General features: G+C 43.5%; 1 protein-coding gene across 2 annotated transcripts in view; it reads left to right on the top strand.

Annotated features, from left to right (window-relative positions):
• Nucleotides 1–2,390: 2,390 nt before the first annotated feature.
• Nucleotides 2,391–16,243, top strand: part of LOC147465792 (Haloacid dehalogenase-like hydrolase (HAD) superfamily protein) — a 38,832-nt gene continuing 24,979 nt past the window's right edge. The window contains exons 1-4 of one of the 2 annotated variants that reach the window (XM_086521891.1): nt 2,391–2,753; nt 11,067–11,137; nt 12,463–12,621; nt 13,627–13,693. In XM_086521891.1, the coding sequence (XP_086378017.1) occupies nt 2,451–2,753; nt 11,067–11,137; nt 12,463–12,621; nt 13,627–13,693 (600 nt within the window). In that variant the 5' untranslated portion in view covers nt 2,391–2,450. The remainder of the gene's footprint in view (nt 2,754–11,066; nt 11,138–12,462; nt 12,622–13,626; nt 13,694–16,243) is intronic. The other variant, XM_086521899.1, reaches the window with a different exon arrangement.

Raw genomic sequence — 16,243 nt, 5'->3', positions numbered from 1 at the left:
GAAGAAAACTCACACCGAAGCTCGTAGGAACTTACCACACATAGAAGCCGATAGCGCGCACTCTTGGTATCTGTGCGTAGCTCTCACCGTTGCTAACACAATGGTGGTGTCGCTTCTCCAATGGCGGCCCCGTAGCTCGCGTAGCAAGAAGATAAGACTCTCTCTCACTCTCTCTCTCTCAGACACAGTCACGGCGCTCCAAAACCCCCTTTGATTAATAATTGAATCCCTTTAGGTTACAAAACTTTGGCTTATATACCTCAGCCTTGGAGGTGAGAACATCTCTAATTATTTACATCAGCAGGTGAAATTACGTCGGGATTACAGGCTGGAAACTCAATTGAGTCCCGTTACTTAATGAATGGCTCAAATCAAAATTAATGTCGGAAAGACATTTATTACAATCAATGGTTACAAAATGATGGGTGTGAGCAAAAATGCGGGTGTGATCCTCTGCTGGCTCAACACTCACCTCCTCCGCCTCCTCCTCTCTCTCTCTCTGTCTCTCTCTCTCTCTCTCTCTCTCTCTCTCTACCAAATTAAGCTTGGATTCAAAATCTCTCTTCTCTTCTATCGAATTGAGTGGATGTGGCCATGTGTATTGCAAGCTACCAAAAATGTAGCCTGCTGCAAGTAAAGTATCTATAGGATTGAGTGTACGTGGCCATGTGTATTGCAAGCTATCGAAAATGTAGCACGCTTCGAGAGAGAGAGAGAGAGAGAGAGAGAGAGAGAGAGAGAGAGAGAGAGAGAGAAGTAGATTTTATATTAAAGAGAACAACAAAAATAGTGCATGATTCTATAGGTAGGATAAAGGATGGCCCCGAAACTGATACATCAAGATAACATGTCTCTCACCCTTAGCCTAGAAGAATGGAAGAATTTTGGAACAACAGACTTCCATTTTTGCCTTCAAAGTTACATCGAATGTCTGTAGGGGTAGATCCATCAACTGAGGCCTCAGAGATCATATTACATAGTTTCCTAGCTAAGTTTTGGAGCTCATACAACTTTAATAATTAGAAGAGGAGTGAATTAGCATAGTTGAAGATTGAAGCATTCCTTTGAAGCCATATGAACCACATAATATACCCTCGCCAGATGTTCCATAGTGGCACATCCATCCTTTTTTTTAACCCAGGAGGACTCACGAGATCCTGAAATTCAAGGGTCCTTCCACTGACATGGAGGATAATACATTGACAAAAACTGACGCTAGCTGGTTGATTTTACAACTGGACCATACATGCTTACAGTTCTCAATATGGATTTTACGTTTGGAGCATGAACCAGTGTTGTTTCCAGCTTTAGCAGCTCTGTAACCAGACTAAATTCCTTGATGAATGATCAACCACAATAGGACACTATGTTTGGTGGCATGTGGATAGGCCCACAAGCATCTAAACATGTAAGTCCACTGCTTGCAGGTCTAGTTTACCCTCCATTTTTGGTTGATCTTTTTCTTCTATGGGTTTAAATTTCTTGTATATCTCTTTGACTACATGAGAAGAGTGACTGGTTAATTGATTAGCTTTGGTAGGAATCTTCAGGTGGGACATACATTGCTTTGCTCTCTCTATGCATCGAGAAGCATCAACTAAAAATATAGAGAACGCAGACTCTAAGGTTTGGGAGGACTTGAGCTTCCCATAAAAGATTACATCTCCCTATGTTGTAATTCTAGCTTTGAAGCACCCGTGAGATTTCCTACAGAGGCCTTTCTTAGCTTGGGTTGCAAAAACACCCAACCAAAAAGAATCAAGTAGAAAAGAAGAATGATTAGTCAAAAAGTCCTTACAGGGTTTCCATAAGTGTTTGATGAGATTCCAGGCACTTCACATCTTGCAGACTAATTTTAAACCAGCTGGGATAAAAGGAGCGGGAGAAAGCAGCAGATCCCTGAATGATAGCCTTGTCCATGCCTTGTACTTCTGAAGTTTGAACCTTGCAATATCCCTTTTGATAAGTGCAGCCCAATAATCATTGGAGCTGGTAGATTTGAGTATCCATTAAGCTGCAAGATTAGTGGAGATGAGTTTCAGATTGAGGATGCCCAGACCTCCCTTCTCTTTAGGTAGACAGTGGGTGTGCCAAGCTACTTTGGAATTTTTGCTTTGACCCAATTGACCCCCCAGAGGAGGTTTCTTGACAGGGCAATGATCTATTGAAGTTGATACTTAGCTTGATTCCAACAAGACAAGAAATAAATTAGAGAGGGGAGCAATTAATGGTTGAGAAGAAAGCTCTTGGGGAGATAGAAGCTTGATGAGACTGCCATGTTAAAATCTTTTGCTTGCATTTGGTCACATCCCATTCCCACCTCTGGAGAAGGGGAGGGCAAGGAAAAGAAAACGACCAACTGATCAAACGGCCATTTTGTGGTGGAAACGACTTTGCCTATCAACATGGAAAGCATAAATTTTCGCGCGAGTCCGTAAGTTAAGAGTAGAATGGCTGCTTCGAGTGTGCAGCAGCAGCAAAATGTTGCACTCGCAGCGAGGCTTGTATGCCCATCATCCTCCTCATCAGCGCCTTCCACCTCCTCTCTTTCCTTCTGTAGCTCCTTCGTTAATCCTTGCCTTCGCTCTCGGAGAACTGTGTTTCCTCTCCGTTCGTGTAGCCATGGGCGTCGTACTGCCACCCTGATAGCTCGTGCTGCTCTTCCCGAGGCCATCTTCTTTGATTGTGATGGTGTTCTTGTCGACACAGAACGGGATGGTCATCGGGTCTCCTTCAACGAAACCTTCAAGGAGGTATGTTTCTCAACTCCTCATCTATTCATGCTGCGCATTCTTTGTGAAGGTTAATTTTTGTTAATGAAACGGGATAGTGGCTGAGCGATAGTATCTAGGTATGTGTGACTTAATATGCCTTCTATGTCTGTAATATATATATGTGCTTTGTATATTGCATGCAAGTGTATTTTATAGGCTGACATTTGTTATTCTTTTGAAAGTCCTAAAATTTTTGGTTCAATCTCCGATGCGATACCCCTAGCTAGCGAGTGTCGTCCGAAGACAAGACATGCACCTACAAGACTGCGTGTCCCACACCACCCAGCCTCAACTCTTAAATGCCACAATGTCTCTCACACACACAAGTTGAGCACGTTAGATGTTCCCTCTTAAGAGTGTTGGGGTATAGGCGCCTGTGTCTTGCCCGGTTGTCCAGAGTCTGGGCGCCCACTGACTTGTATACCTTATACATAGCATAAGTGTATAGGGGGCTGCTCACTCTTTGGAGTCTCTCCACCCACATCGTGTGTGTGTGTCTCTCTCTCTCTCTCTCTCTCACTCTCCGGCTTGCAGGAGAGCTCTCAGGAGCTTCCTAGTGCTCACAGATCAGAGTTCCTCTACAGATCAGCCCATAGTGTACATCATTTTCCCTCGTCGGGCAAACTTTCGGCGACAGGTTGGAGCTTGGAGCTTCCATAGACATGGAAGCATTGTGAGATTGATGCATTCAGCTCACGCATCGAGGGGGGAAGTGAGTTTGAGCCTTTCTATGAGCTCAAAGAAGCACAGAAGAAAGTCGTTCAGTTTTTGGCAGTTTGACAGCAGTCTACTGTTTTGCTCATAACTTGAGCTACAGAGCTCCGATTCCAAAACTTTTTGGTTCAAAACGGAGCTGGCTTTGAGCTCTACGACTTTGTAGAAGGAATCGTTTTTTGATTCGGAGTGCAGGTGGGTCTGAAATTAAAAACACAGAGACTGTTTTTCATGACAGTTTTAGGCTCTGTTGTTTTCTTTGCTGCAGACAGCTTACCCGTGTACACTGCAGGTAGCAGGCACATATGAGGTGTTACAAGATCGGGTTTGATTCCCAGGTACAGGTTGAGTCTAGTACTCCCACAGGTGTTGCCAGTTGCAGTTGAGTGGTTCTTCTGCAGTGTTGTGGCTTGCATACATGGTGTTTGAGCGGGTAATGCTCTATGTATGCTTATGTGGTGAGCAGTAGATCTTGTAAGCAAGTGCAGAGGTTGGTTATGGATGACATGTATGATCACCTGTGGTACTCTTTGTGAGCATTTGTTGGACACAGGTTTGCAAAGCTTATGCATGTATATTGAGTGTAGTTTGATGCACATTGATTGCTCATTGTATTGAGCTTGAGGGACAATGGTTATTTTGTGTTGATAGCCATTGTGCGTCAAAACTCTGGCGAAATTTTTCAAGGAGTTTTATGCGTATCATTTATGCGATCTAGGTAGAGATTGCGGGTTGCACTCAGCATTTGCGTGCGGTGTTCTCTGCAGGTGGGAGATTTGTGCGTGTGTATGCATCGATACTGCACATTGTGGGCTTGGTGATTAGCTCACGGGTTTGACAGGCGTACAGTTATCTTGGCACACTCACAGGAGTGAGTATTGTGATGTATGCTTGTGTGGCTACGAGCTAGGTAGCCGGATTCGAGCACTAATGGCTTGAGGTTTTTCAGCAGGTTTTAGCCACAGGTTTACAAGTTTACAGGCAGGTTTGAGGTCTTATTTGGGCATTGAATTTTCAGCCATTGTTTCCTCTTTGCAGGTGTCCATGTATGGCTCAGTTGTAGGCTGATCTGGGACACGTTTGTGACTTGTTTATGCAGCTGTTTAAGAGCTGAATCTTGGGGCTGTTTTGGGGCTGATTTGCAGCCATATTTTACAGCCATATTTGCAGACTTTTGTTTGATGCGATTCGAGCCAGTTTAGGGCTGATTTGGTTGACATTGCGGGAGCTCTATTTTGGAGTGTGTCTCACAGGTTTTACATCGTGTTTCTAGCCATATTTGTAGACAGTTTCAAGGTGTTGTTGGTGAGGTGGTTTTGCTATCTAGCTTGCTACTTGTGCTCATGGCAGAGACAGGTGATCGATCAGATTGTGACCTCTCACAGATGCGCGTGTTTGATGGGTCGGACTTTGCGGCATGGAGAGAGTGTATGCTTGATGCATTGACACAGCGAGGGTTGCATCGACCATTGAGTGGTGATGTAGGTAGACCTTCAAATATGTCTGACAATCAGTGGCAGGAGCTAGAGGAGATGGCACTATCTACGCTCTCTTTGCACCTTGCGGAATCTGTATCTGCTCTTGTTATGTATGAGATTGCTTCGAGAGAACTTTGGCGCAGATTACATGATATGTATGATAGATCTGAGTCATCACGGACTCGTGTGAGACATGTACATTCACGAGCACGCCGACAGGTGACATGTTGGTATTGTGGTCATTCTGGACACGTTAGACGGCGTTGTTTTTGTCGTATGCGACATCGTAGGAGACATGGCAGTCTCAGAGATGTATGTAGTGATGCCATGGACTCAGTTGCTTTGACAGTTGAGGCACATGTAGTGTCGGAGTATACTAGTGACGGGGATGTTACTTTTACCTCGAGCTATGCACGAGATGCTATACATGTGGATAGTGCACTCCCTTCGCAGTGGTTGCTAGACGCAGATGCTATGTTTCATGTCACGCCGCATCGTGCATGGTTTTGTAGCTATTCTAGCGGGATGCTTGGCAGTGTACGTTTGACCGATGGATCGGTGCATGCGATAGCAGGTGTAGGAGATGTGAGACTGTCATTACCGAGTGGTGCATCTTACTTGTTACGACATGTGCGCTATGTACCAGATTTGACAATGAGTTTGATCTCGATTGGTCAGCTTAGAGATTGTGGATGTCAGATTTCGCTACGAGAGCGAGATTTTGTGATGCATTTGGGTTCGCTAGTGATTGCGAGAGGTGCCAGGAGTGGTACAGGTTACCCATTGCATGTGGATCACGCGAGAGACGGTGCTGTCTCTGTGATCATGCAGCCAGGTAGACAGCGAGAGAGTAGGCGAGTCTCTTTTGCTTGTGGGTTGCAGGATGCTTTGCATGGAGTGCAGAGTAGTGTTGTGCACACAGTTGGGGCACGACTTGAGTAGTCACATAGAGAGGTGACAAAGTCAGACATGCATGCTTTGCTAGTGACTGAGCAAAGCAGAGAGTCAGTTGTGCGAGATACTTCTATGCAGGATAGACAGGTAGAGCGGTCTTGCTCTAGTGAGTCACAACTGGAGGACGTTGTGCAAGAGTCTATGCATACGGAGTTAGAGCATGAGAGCTCTAGTGAGTCACAGCAGATTGAGTGGTCATGTTTGCAGTGGATGATTGCAGAGGAGACTGAGATGTCAGCGATTATGCAGTCATTCCTTTCTATGCTCGACAGTGAGCATGGGGATATAGTTGTGCAGGATATGTCTTCCAGCAGACACCTAGAGCAGCTGGTTTGCTCTGAGGTTGCACGACAGGTTGATGGGTCTTTTGCGGACAGTCAGGAGATGCATGTGGCTGACACGCCTTGTCAGTCAGAGATGCCTATTGCCAGGGATATATATGTTGATGCATGCTCCATAGAGCTAGCAGGGCCCGCTAGCATTGCATCGGCATTCGGTGGTCTCATGTATGAGATGTTGATCTTGAGACCGGATATCGCAGCTGCAGTGGGAGCATTTGCAGTTGGGATTGTCAGTCGTTTGTTGACTGATGATGGCATAGTGCACGAGGGAGATATGCAGGTATTGTGTACATACTTGCAGTATGTGTGCGGTACGTCTGGTGGTGTATGGACTTACACGGGAGCAGGACAGTCGGATGCACACGATCACAGCCAGCCAGTGGGTATCGGTTGAGAGCGGTTTTCTCTCACCTTTTGTAGTCTTTAGACTAGGTTGCCTTGCTTAAAGGCATAGTCGCCTTTAAGTGGGAGGTTGTTGGGGTATAGGCGCCTGTGCTTTGTCCGGCCGCCCAGAGTCTGGACGCCCACTGACTTGTATACCTTATACATAGCATAAGTGTATAGGGGGTTGCTCACTCTTTGGAGTCTCCCCACCCACATCGTGTGTGTCTCCTTCTCTCTCTCTCTCACTCTCCGTCTGTGGTGCTCCCCGATCCCCTTCAAAGAGTCCCATGGATTTAGTTGGGCTTGTAGTAAGTTTTGTGATGCTACTTACATTGTTTGGTTGCAAGTGGTACTGTGCAGTGTTCATTTATGAGTGTCTAGACTTTGGCGGAGTAATACTGTACAGTGTACATTTCTGAGTGTTTACAGTAACATTGACGCTTTTATAGTGAGCAGTTGCTTAAATGCGGAAGCAAATGCGTTCTTCGTGTTGCATGTGTTCCACTCTTCAGGAAACTTCAGAACACTATTACATTTTGATATGAAATCCGTATCTGAAGTAATTGAAAATTACATGCACGCTGAGATAGGTGAGGTAAAATTTTCAGAGAAGCGGCACGTGCTGGAGAAAGCAAAAAGGGAGGTGATAATTGCCGACAAAGTGTTCAAGGCTATAATCAAAATGTTGTGTCCAGAACTCACATTCGGATACAAAGCTTATATATTTAGTATAAAGTTGGGATTGAAAGAAGAAAAACAAGAAGAGATGGAGGATGGAAGATTGAATACATTTCATGCATGATGATGCTATGAGGGAGAACTTTTGCAGATTTGAATTTTGATTTCACTTCTCCAAATCTGTTTATTTTAATTAATACATTTAGACCAAAATGCAAGTGAATGAACATCTCATTGATAATTTGGTTCACTATGGCATGTCCTACTACTTTGTTCTGGTGAGGCGAGCTTGTCATTCTTGTCTAGTAAGAAATGTGAGGTAAAGCTGTTTCATCACTTCTTGTCTCCCTCAGTTTTCTTGAAGCCTCAATTTGGTGCACTATGGCATGTCCTACTACTTTGTTCTGGTGAGGCGAGCTTGTCATTCTTGTTTAGTAAGAAATGTAAGGTAAAGTTGTTTCATCACTTCTTGTCTCCCTCAGTTTTCTTGTTTAGTAAGAAATGTAAGGTAAAGCTGTTTCATCACTTCTTGTCTCCCTCAGTTCTCTCTCTCAAAACCAAAGCAAGCTTGGATTTAACATCTCGCTTCTCTTCTATCAGATTGAGAGGATGTGGCCATGTGTATTGCAAGCTTCCAAAAATGTAGCCCGTTGCAAGTAAAGTATCTATGGGATTGAGTGGATGTGGCCATGTGTATTGCAAGCTACCGAAAATGCAGCACGCTTCAAGTAAAGTATATAGCTATATACTTTACATTACATTTCTTACTAAACAAGAATGTTAAGCTCGCCTCAAGAGAACAAAGTAGTAGGGCATGCCATCATGAATTAAATTATCAATGAGATGTCCATTCACTTGCATTTTGGTCTGAATGTAAAATTAAAATAAACAGATTTGGACAAGTGAAATCAAAATTCAAATCTGCAAAAGTTCTGCCTCATAGCATCATCATGCATCAGAGCATGAAATGTATTCGATCTTCCCATCCTCCACCTCTTCTTGTTTTTCTTCTTCCAATCCCAACTTTATACTAAATATATAAGCTTTGTATCTGAATGTGAGTTTTGGGCACAACATTTTGATTATAGCCTTGAACACTTTGCCAGTAGTTATCACCTGCTTTTTTGCTTTCTTCAACACATGCCGCTTCTTTGAAAATTTTACCTCACCTATTTTAGTGTGCAGGTAATTTCCAATTACTTTAGATCCGCCTTTCATATTGAACTGTAATAGTATTTTGAAGTTTCTTGAGGAGTGGAACACAAGCAGCACGAAGAACGCATTTGCTTTTGCATTTAAGTAACTGCTCATGGTAAAAGCGTCAATATAACTTTGAAGCCTAGTCTTCCTGATTTCAAAAAGCAGTTCTTCCAATGAAAACAATGGAGAGTGCTTGATGGAAAAACGCTAGGTGCTCGAAGGTGATGATGGGTCTGTGGGCATTGACTGCCCATGGTGCTCTTGATGACTGATGTTCAAAATGCTAAGCCTGAGGTATCTTTTATAGCTTTGAGATGCTGGGTCGAGCAGATTGCTAGAAACTACTCAACGACTTTTGTTATGCTGGCTAAATGTCACTTATTAATAAATGGGACTATTAATACTCAGCGACTTTTGTTATGCTAGCTAAATGTCACTTATTAATAAATGAGACTATTAATAAGAGGTGCTTCGTATGCGGTACTACCTAGACCGGGTACTATAAACTGTAATCAGAACACTTCCCAATGCCTACACCTAGCAGACATTGGCTGTGCTCATGTGCAATTAGAGGATATGCAAATTATGCTAAAGTGCCAGGACATGCATGTCCTGCGTACAAGCTCACAAAAGTGCCAGAACGCTTTCTAGGCTGTCCTAAACCCTAGAATTAGGAGTTAGCTTGTCTACATGCACATAGGATTAGATGTGCATGTGACACTTAGGCGCCAATGTTGTAGGAGATTGCACGTTATAATAAGCATGATAACATCTAGAAAAGAAAGTATGTTCCATTGGAGGTTGTTGTGGGGCCAAATGTTAGGACTAGGAGGTGATGAAGGTTGAACCTGATGAGGAGGATGCTCACCATAAGCCATATGCTTAAATGAGCCTCCCAAAAACTGAAAGGTTCCATTAGAATTGTGCCCAAGAGAGATAATAAGGGGATTATGAGGAGGATATATGAGGATTTTGACGATGGAAAGCATGGGCAACGGGAAGAAAAGTATCAATGAGATAAGTATGGGGTGCCTCCCAATTAATCCAATCATCGGTCCGATTATGTCATTGTCGCTTGGCCAAGTGCAACAAGTACTGTATCACGTACTGCGCATGAGATCCACTAGAAGCGTCTGTGTAGAGGATGAACTGTAACTTCCTCTCAGCCATTTTCATGATTCACATTCTTGGATGCCATAGTACTCCACGTGTAGGACCGTGCTTCAATTTGCAGAAGGCAACAAAGCAGCAAGCTTTGATACCATTGTACCACTTTGACAAATTATTGGAAGAGAAGACATTGAACTACCAGAATCTGGAACTCTTGAATCAACTTAAGCAAATCAAAACAGCTGGAATTAGTGAATTGACAAGAAAATGGAGGGAGATGGAGAAGATGGTGGAGCAAGATGCTCTTGCAACCGCTTGGTATGGAGCTTTTGATAATGTGACCAATGACATTCTCTCTTGGCTCTAGCCAACGTTGCATATCTTTTGTTGGGGGCCCTGATGCATGCATGCTCCGTGTGGTGAAAGTCACCCCAAATGCACATATGAAGATGCTTCATACTACCTTTATCTATCTGCTTATATACATGATATGTGTATTGCATAAAAGGACACCTTGCTTATCATATTTTGCTTACTGTATCCCCTAGGAAGCATTCTTCAATGCTGCAAGTATGTGTCATGTGGGCACAAAGCCATATTTAGTACTATGCAATCAAGAAAAAAAGAAACATTCCTTTTGGTTGACCAGCAGGCTTGCTGGTGACTTGTATATGACAAATATCAACATATGGGCTGCATTCTGCAAAAGATTCATAAACTGTCTACTAGGAAGATGTGTCAGTAATCTTGAGTGAGTAAGGATCGTGTTTCCTTAGGTAATCTTGATGTTAGTAGCAACTCTTTTCTCTGTTTACAAGAGTGCAAGAAGAAAGTTAGATCATCCACAGTCGTGCTTTTCACTAAACCCAGTCAGAATGGCTTAGTTCAGGCTTTGTAAATGAAGTTTTCAGCAGTAGGCTGGGATAGGAGTGACTGCACATAATCCATCACGTTCTATTTGGGGTGCAACGCCTTTTGACGAGGGATGCAAAAATTGTAACTTTCTGGATTGTATTGAACGTCGATTCCTATGTTATGAAGCCCTTGGAATTGTTTCATTTTGCCTTAAATTTTGAAGAAGTTTTCAGACAAGTAGCCCTAGTTCATATTTTCCATTTCCAGAGTTTAGCATTTGTCATAACTCATCAAGAAAATTCTAGGACATGAAAGTGCTACGTTAATTTGTACTGAAAGATCTTGCTTCTGCTGTCTCTTTGAGTTGTTCACACATGTTTTTTGCTAACCATAAATTGCTCATGCATACACCATTCTCCATCCCCTCCCTCCCTCATTTTCTCTTTTAAAAACCCTTCCCCTTTAATTCTCACACACACACAAAAACCTACACACACAGAAACACGAACATGCAGATAAATAAACAAACAAAAGACAGACACAAACATCTGACATATCCATATACGGACTTTTTGCAGAAAGGCTTGGATGTTGTTTGGGATGTTGATCTCTATGGGGAACTATTAAAAATTGGTGGTGGGAAAGAGCGGTATGTACTTTAGTTTTTGATGAATTAGGAATTTTCTTGGCACTTGAGAAATTGAATATCTTGGTATCTACATTATCAAAGCTTAGGTATGAGCATCATCCCATTTTCAACCAAGTTACAAGGCAGATGGTTATGTTATAGTTCTTTCCTTGGAATATTGTTGTACATGCTTGGCTTTGCTTGGAATGAGTGAGCTCGGGTATTGCAAAATAGCTAACCCCAGATTATCTTGAAGCATCATCCCCTGTTGATGGTCAGGTTTTCTTCCTGATGTAATTAGGGTGCTGCTTTCTATTTGTTTGCTTTCTTTAGGTGTGCTGCCCTACCCGACTCTGAAAACAAAACAAAACAAAAATCTACATTAAGGTCTATCAAATTGTTGTTATTCTGTATCGCTATTCTCTCAAGACTCCTCAAATAGATCTTTGAGGTCTCTTGTGATTCTTCCCATGACATTCAGAAAATCTCTCTCTCTCTCTCTCTCTCTCTCTCTCTCTCTCTCTCTCTCTCTCTCTCTGTGTGTGTGTGTGTGTGTGTGTGTGTGTGTGTGTGTGTGTGTGTGTGTGAGGACATCAGGGGAAAGACAGTCTCAGAGATGAATCACAGATTTCTTTACACCAGCCAAGGGAGAGCTAGAGGAGCAGTCATTACAGCAGATTTCAGAGCCCACCCATACTAGAGGTACGTTGCTTGACTGAGCCACTGAGCTAGGCAGATCAAGATGCCCACGACCTTAGGGGGTCTCCCACCACCGACGAAGGCTGCAACAGAAGATACAGATCACTCTAGCTCGACATGCAAGACGTCCAACCAAAGTACTGACCATGGAGGAGGTTGATGAGATCCGACAGCGACCGATGAGAGAACCCCCCCACCCCACCCCCACCCCACCCCCCCACACACACCCTCCCCACCTCTGTATCTCGTCTCAATCCGAATCAACTTCAGATTTATTTCCTTTCTCCTTAGTGTTTTAGTGTTAGTTCTTTGTAACTTTGTAATTTCCATACTCAGCCATGATATCAGATTCACCAATTGTAACTTTTTCGTCTCATAGGTCATTTTGGCCTTTCGAAGACGTTAATATAACATTTCATTTCTCTCTCTCTCTCTCTCTCTCTCTCTCTCTCTCTCTCTCTCTCTAAATATTTGTTTGTTATCCTGAGGCTTTTTAATCATCTTCTGATTTTTTGACAGCTTATTTTTTTCCTTACCTGACACTCATGATACTTAGACCAATGTTGAGTTATGTGATATGCAGAGTTTTCGATCTGGCAAAACTTGAGAATGGTTCTTGGTGGTGCTAACTTACTGCTGTTTTCCAGAATTACTGCATATTTCAACAAAGTAGGATGGCCTACTGCTGCTCCCAGTGCTGAGCAAGCAAGAAAGGATTTTGTGGCCTCTTTGCATAAACGCAAAACAGCCTTGTTTATGGAGTTGATTGAAAAAAAGCTCCTGCCTCTTCGACCAGGGGTGGCAAGGTACGTTTGTTTAAAAAACAATTTCCCTGTTTACACATAAGTACCTATTGCTAGTATTCCATCTACTTATTTTTGCAGCAGGTCAAAGGGGGGGGGGGGGGGGAAGTTAGGGAGGATAATTAAGAGCACCAATCATAATGACAGAGAAAGAAATGCTTCTATTAACTTGCAATGTGGGTATGAAGTAGCCTCTTGTATAGGCATAGGATTGGGTGACATCAGGTGGTGCATTATGGGGTGTTACATCATCCAAAGCATCATCATAAAACATATGGCTATCACATGGTACATGATGACTGGGATACACGGCGGGTTAGCGGAGATTCACACTCGAAATGGAAAAGGCTTGAATATGCAAGGATCTATAATACATTGATTAAATTTTCAATCTTCCTGAAGTGCGCATTAAGAGATTATGAATGCTGAAAAGAAACTTATTGTTGCTGAAAGTTGATGAGTAATCTTACATCACTGCAACAGCTGTAAAATGGTTTCTTCTGGCCGTTCTGCTTTGGTTTTTCTATCGTTGGAATTATAACTAAATGCTGAAGTAAAGCTCGGCAGGAAGGGGCCTTGCTGCAGAAGTACGACGATTGCCTTATGTATGAAGAACGCAATTTTGGTGTCTCTCTTGTTTATTGACTTCTGAAAGATAGGCCATTTTTCCAAGCAATTTCATAGATTACAAGGTCTAAGCTTTGAGCTGCACTTGCTGCTTTCATAAATTTAAGGAAGCAAGGAGAAATACAGCTCACTTGTTCCTATTTTGTGTCTTCAGAACTGTTTATTCATTAGGCATTTAAATGTTCAGAGTTATTTTCTAGACTCATTTTTGTCTATACTTATTTTCTTGAACGAAAATTTGATGCCAAGTCAAATTTTTGGTTGCTGAGTCTGACTGCCATCATTTATTTGCATTGTTTTACATGAAAATCAATAAACAGATACAAAGTACCGCGTTGCTGATTACAAAGCGTGGAATTTTTGGTGCTTTGTGTGCTGCAGATTAATCGGTGAGGCTTTGTCTGAAGGGGTGAAGATTGCTGTGTGCAGCACCTCCAATGAATTAGCTGTATGTGAACGCTCAGCTATTGCTTAAGTTGTGATATGGAAGTGCATTATTTACCTCAATTTTAACAGTAAACTAGCTTTGCATGCACTTGATTGCAATGTAGGGTAATGCTAGAGTATGTTGTATTTGTGCTTGATTACCTATCAGAATGCACTAGATACAAATTCTGTCGTTTTGTCTTTTCTTTTGTAAATGTGTTTTTCACCCAGCGTTGTGCCTTTTGGGACGAGCTATAAGCAAAGCTCAAGTGTTATTGGCCACAACTGGCATCATGCCTTTGTCTTACTGTACTCATAGCCAGTAAAAGGTGATTCACAAGGGGGTTAAAAAATGAGAGTCACGGGAGAAAGCAAAAGGGTTACAAACTGCATGTCAGCTACAAGGATAATAACTGAAAGAGATGGGAAGATGGTCGAAGAAGAAGCGCAGCTCCAACCCTTGAGACACCATCAAAGGACATCTTGCAAACAAGTCACAGAAGAATGTTGAGTATGCAAAGCAGCTTGGGGTCATAACATCAACACACAGTAAATGCTAGTGGAGGAGAATGAATATGAGAAAACTGGACATCACTGTGGACATCCAGAGTGCAGATGAGGATGGATTCTAGTAGTAGTAGTATTTAGGGCTGCCCGCTCTCTCCTACTCTATTCGGTATGTATATGGATGAGGTTTCTGACTATATTGAGAGCGATGGTGATAGAGGTGCACAGTTGGCAGGGACATGGATTCCACTTTTGTTATATGCTGATGATATTGTGTTGATCTCCGAATCTCCGGAGGGAATGTAACGTCAATTGGATGCTTTGCATAGGTTTGCCCACGAAAGTGGTTGGTCTGTCAACCTTGGTAAAACCAAGGTTATGGTGTTTAATACCACCCCACAGTGGATCAGGAGGTCAGCACCTACATTCACATACGGCCAGGAGACTGTGGAGTACACAGATGCTTACACTTACCTTGGAGTGGTTTTTAGCGGACCTGCATTCTCACTCAGAAGAGCAGCAGAGACCAGATTGACTAGAGCCAACGCAGCATTGGGTAGATTGGAGAGGATGTGTTAGCAGGTTCAATTTCAGGAGCCTCGGATGAAGCTCTAGCTCTGACACTTTGGTGGCTTCTACATTGCTCTATGGAGCTGAGATTTGGGGACCTTCGTTGGATCACCATGGGAGGCCGGGTCGCACTGATGGATGGGGGAACATGGAGAAACCACTCGTCTCTATGATCTCGCGGCTCATTAGAGCCAAGGCATCAATACCACGGGCCATTATCCGAGTAGAGCTAGCGGCCCCCCCACTAGTGGTTGAGGCGCTCACCAGATCAATCTCCTTCATACACCGCACATGGGAACTTCCTAGAGACAGATATGCTCGCATTGCACTTTTAGTCCTCTCGACGGTTAGCCATGCAAGGAGATACGACATGCTGGTATAGGGAGATGGCATCATGGTTCCAGGCGCATGGGTTCAGCATAGACAGGTTGCCACCCTTCCAGTACTCATTGGATGCACCATCTCTCACTCTTACACAGTCCGAGATCACCAGGCTCATCCACCAAGACCTGACCGAGCTAGACACCAGGAGGACTTGGATATAGCCAGAACAGGAACTGGGCACGAAGATGGCTTTCTACAGAGACCATCTTCTCCAGCTTACGGAGGATGGTTTTGTGACAAGACCCAGATACATGGACACCCACTTGTCTCATGGGATACGATGTGCTATTGGCCAGTTACGCACATCTTCTCACCAGCTGCGGATTGAGACTGGGAGATACAGCGGAGTACCATCAGAGGCCAGGACATGCCCCTTGTGTGACATGGAGCCTGAGACAGAGTTGCACTACACATGCCGTTGCCCCGTCTACTACGAGATACGAGGCCGCTTCCATTGCTTGTTCAGAGAGGGTTTTGGACCACTCTCAAGAGTCATGGGATACGAGGATCAGAGATGCCTGGGTTTGTTCTTGCTTGAGCTACGCAGACACGGAGATAGCATGATGAGTGGCGAGGCTAGCCAGTCTCAAAGACGGATCACAGACTTCTTCAGAGCAGACACGGGACAGCCACAGGAGCCACTCCCACAGCAGAGCTCCCTCTCGTCTCACACCAGAGGCACACCGATCGACCGAGCGATTGAGCTGGGGAAATCTAGGCGCCCACGACTGCAGAGGACTACACAACATTGATGGAGGCCACGTCAGAAGATTCGGAGCACTCTGGCTAGGCATGCACGACGCTCGGTCAGACTACTAACCATGGAGGAGATTGATAAGATCCGCCAACGACCGATGCTAGATCTCCTGTGATTTAGCTATCCTAGCAAGCCACCCATTTTGCTTAGTTCACATCGACTAGTCTAGGATCCCATAGTATATATCTTTGTTCTGTTATGTTGTTATTTTCTTACTCTGACTTTGTATCAAATCCACCACATTGTAACTTTCTGGTCTCATAGGTCACTTTAGCCTTTTGAAGACGTTAATATAACATTTTATTTCATTTCATTTCTCTCTCTCTCTCTCTCTCTCTCTGAGGATGTCCTCAC

This window comes from Adiantum capillus-veneris, chromosome 1 (genome assembly GCF_014529385.1).
Source record: "Adiantum capillus-veneris isolate H3 chromosome 1, ASM1452938v2, whole genome shotgun sequence".
Lineage (NCBI taxonomy): Eukaryota > Viridiplantae > Streptophyta > Polypodiopsida > Polypodiales > Pteridaceae > Adiantum > Adiantum capillus-veneris.
This window is presented reverse-complemented; position numbering and strand designations above follow the sequence as displayed.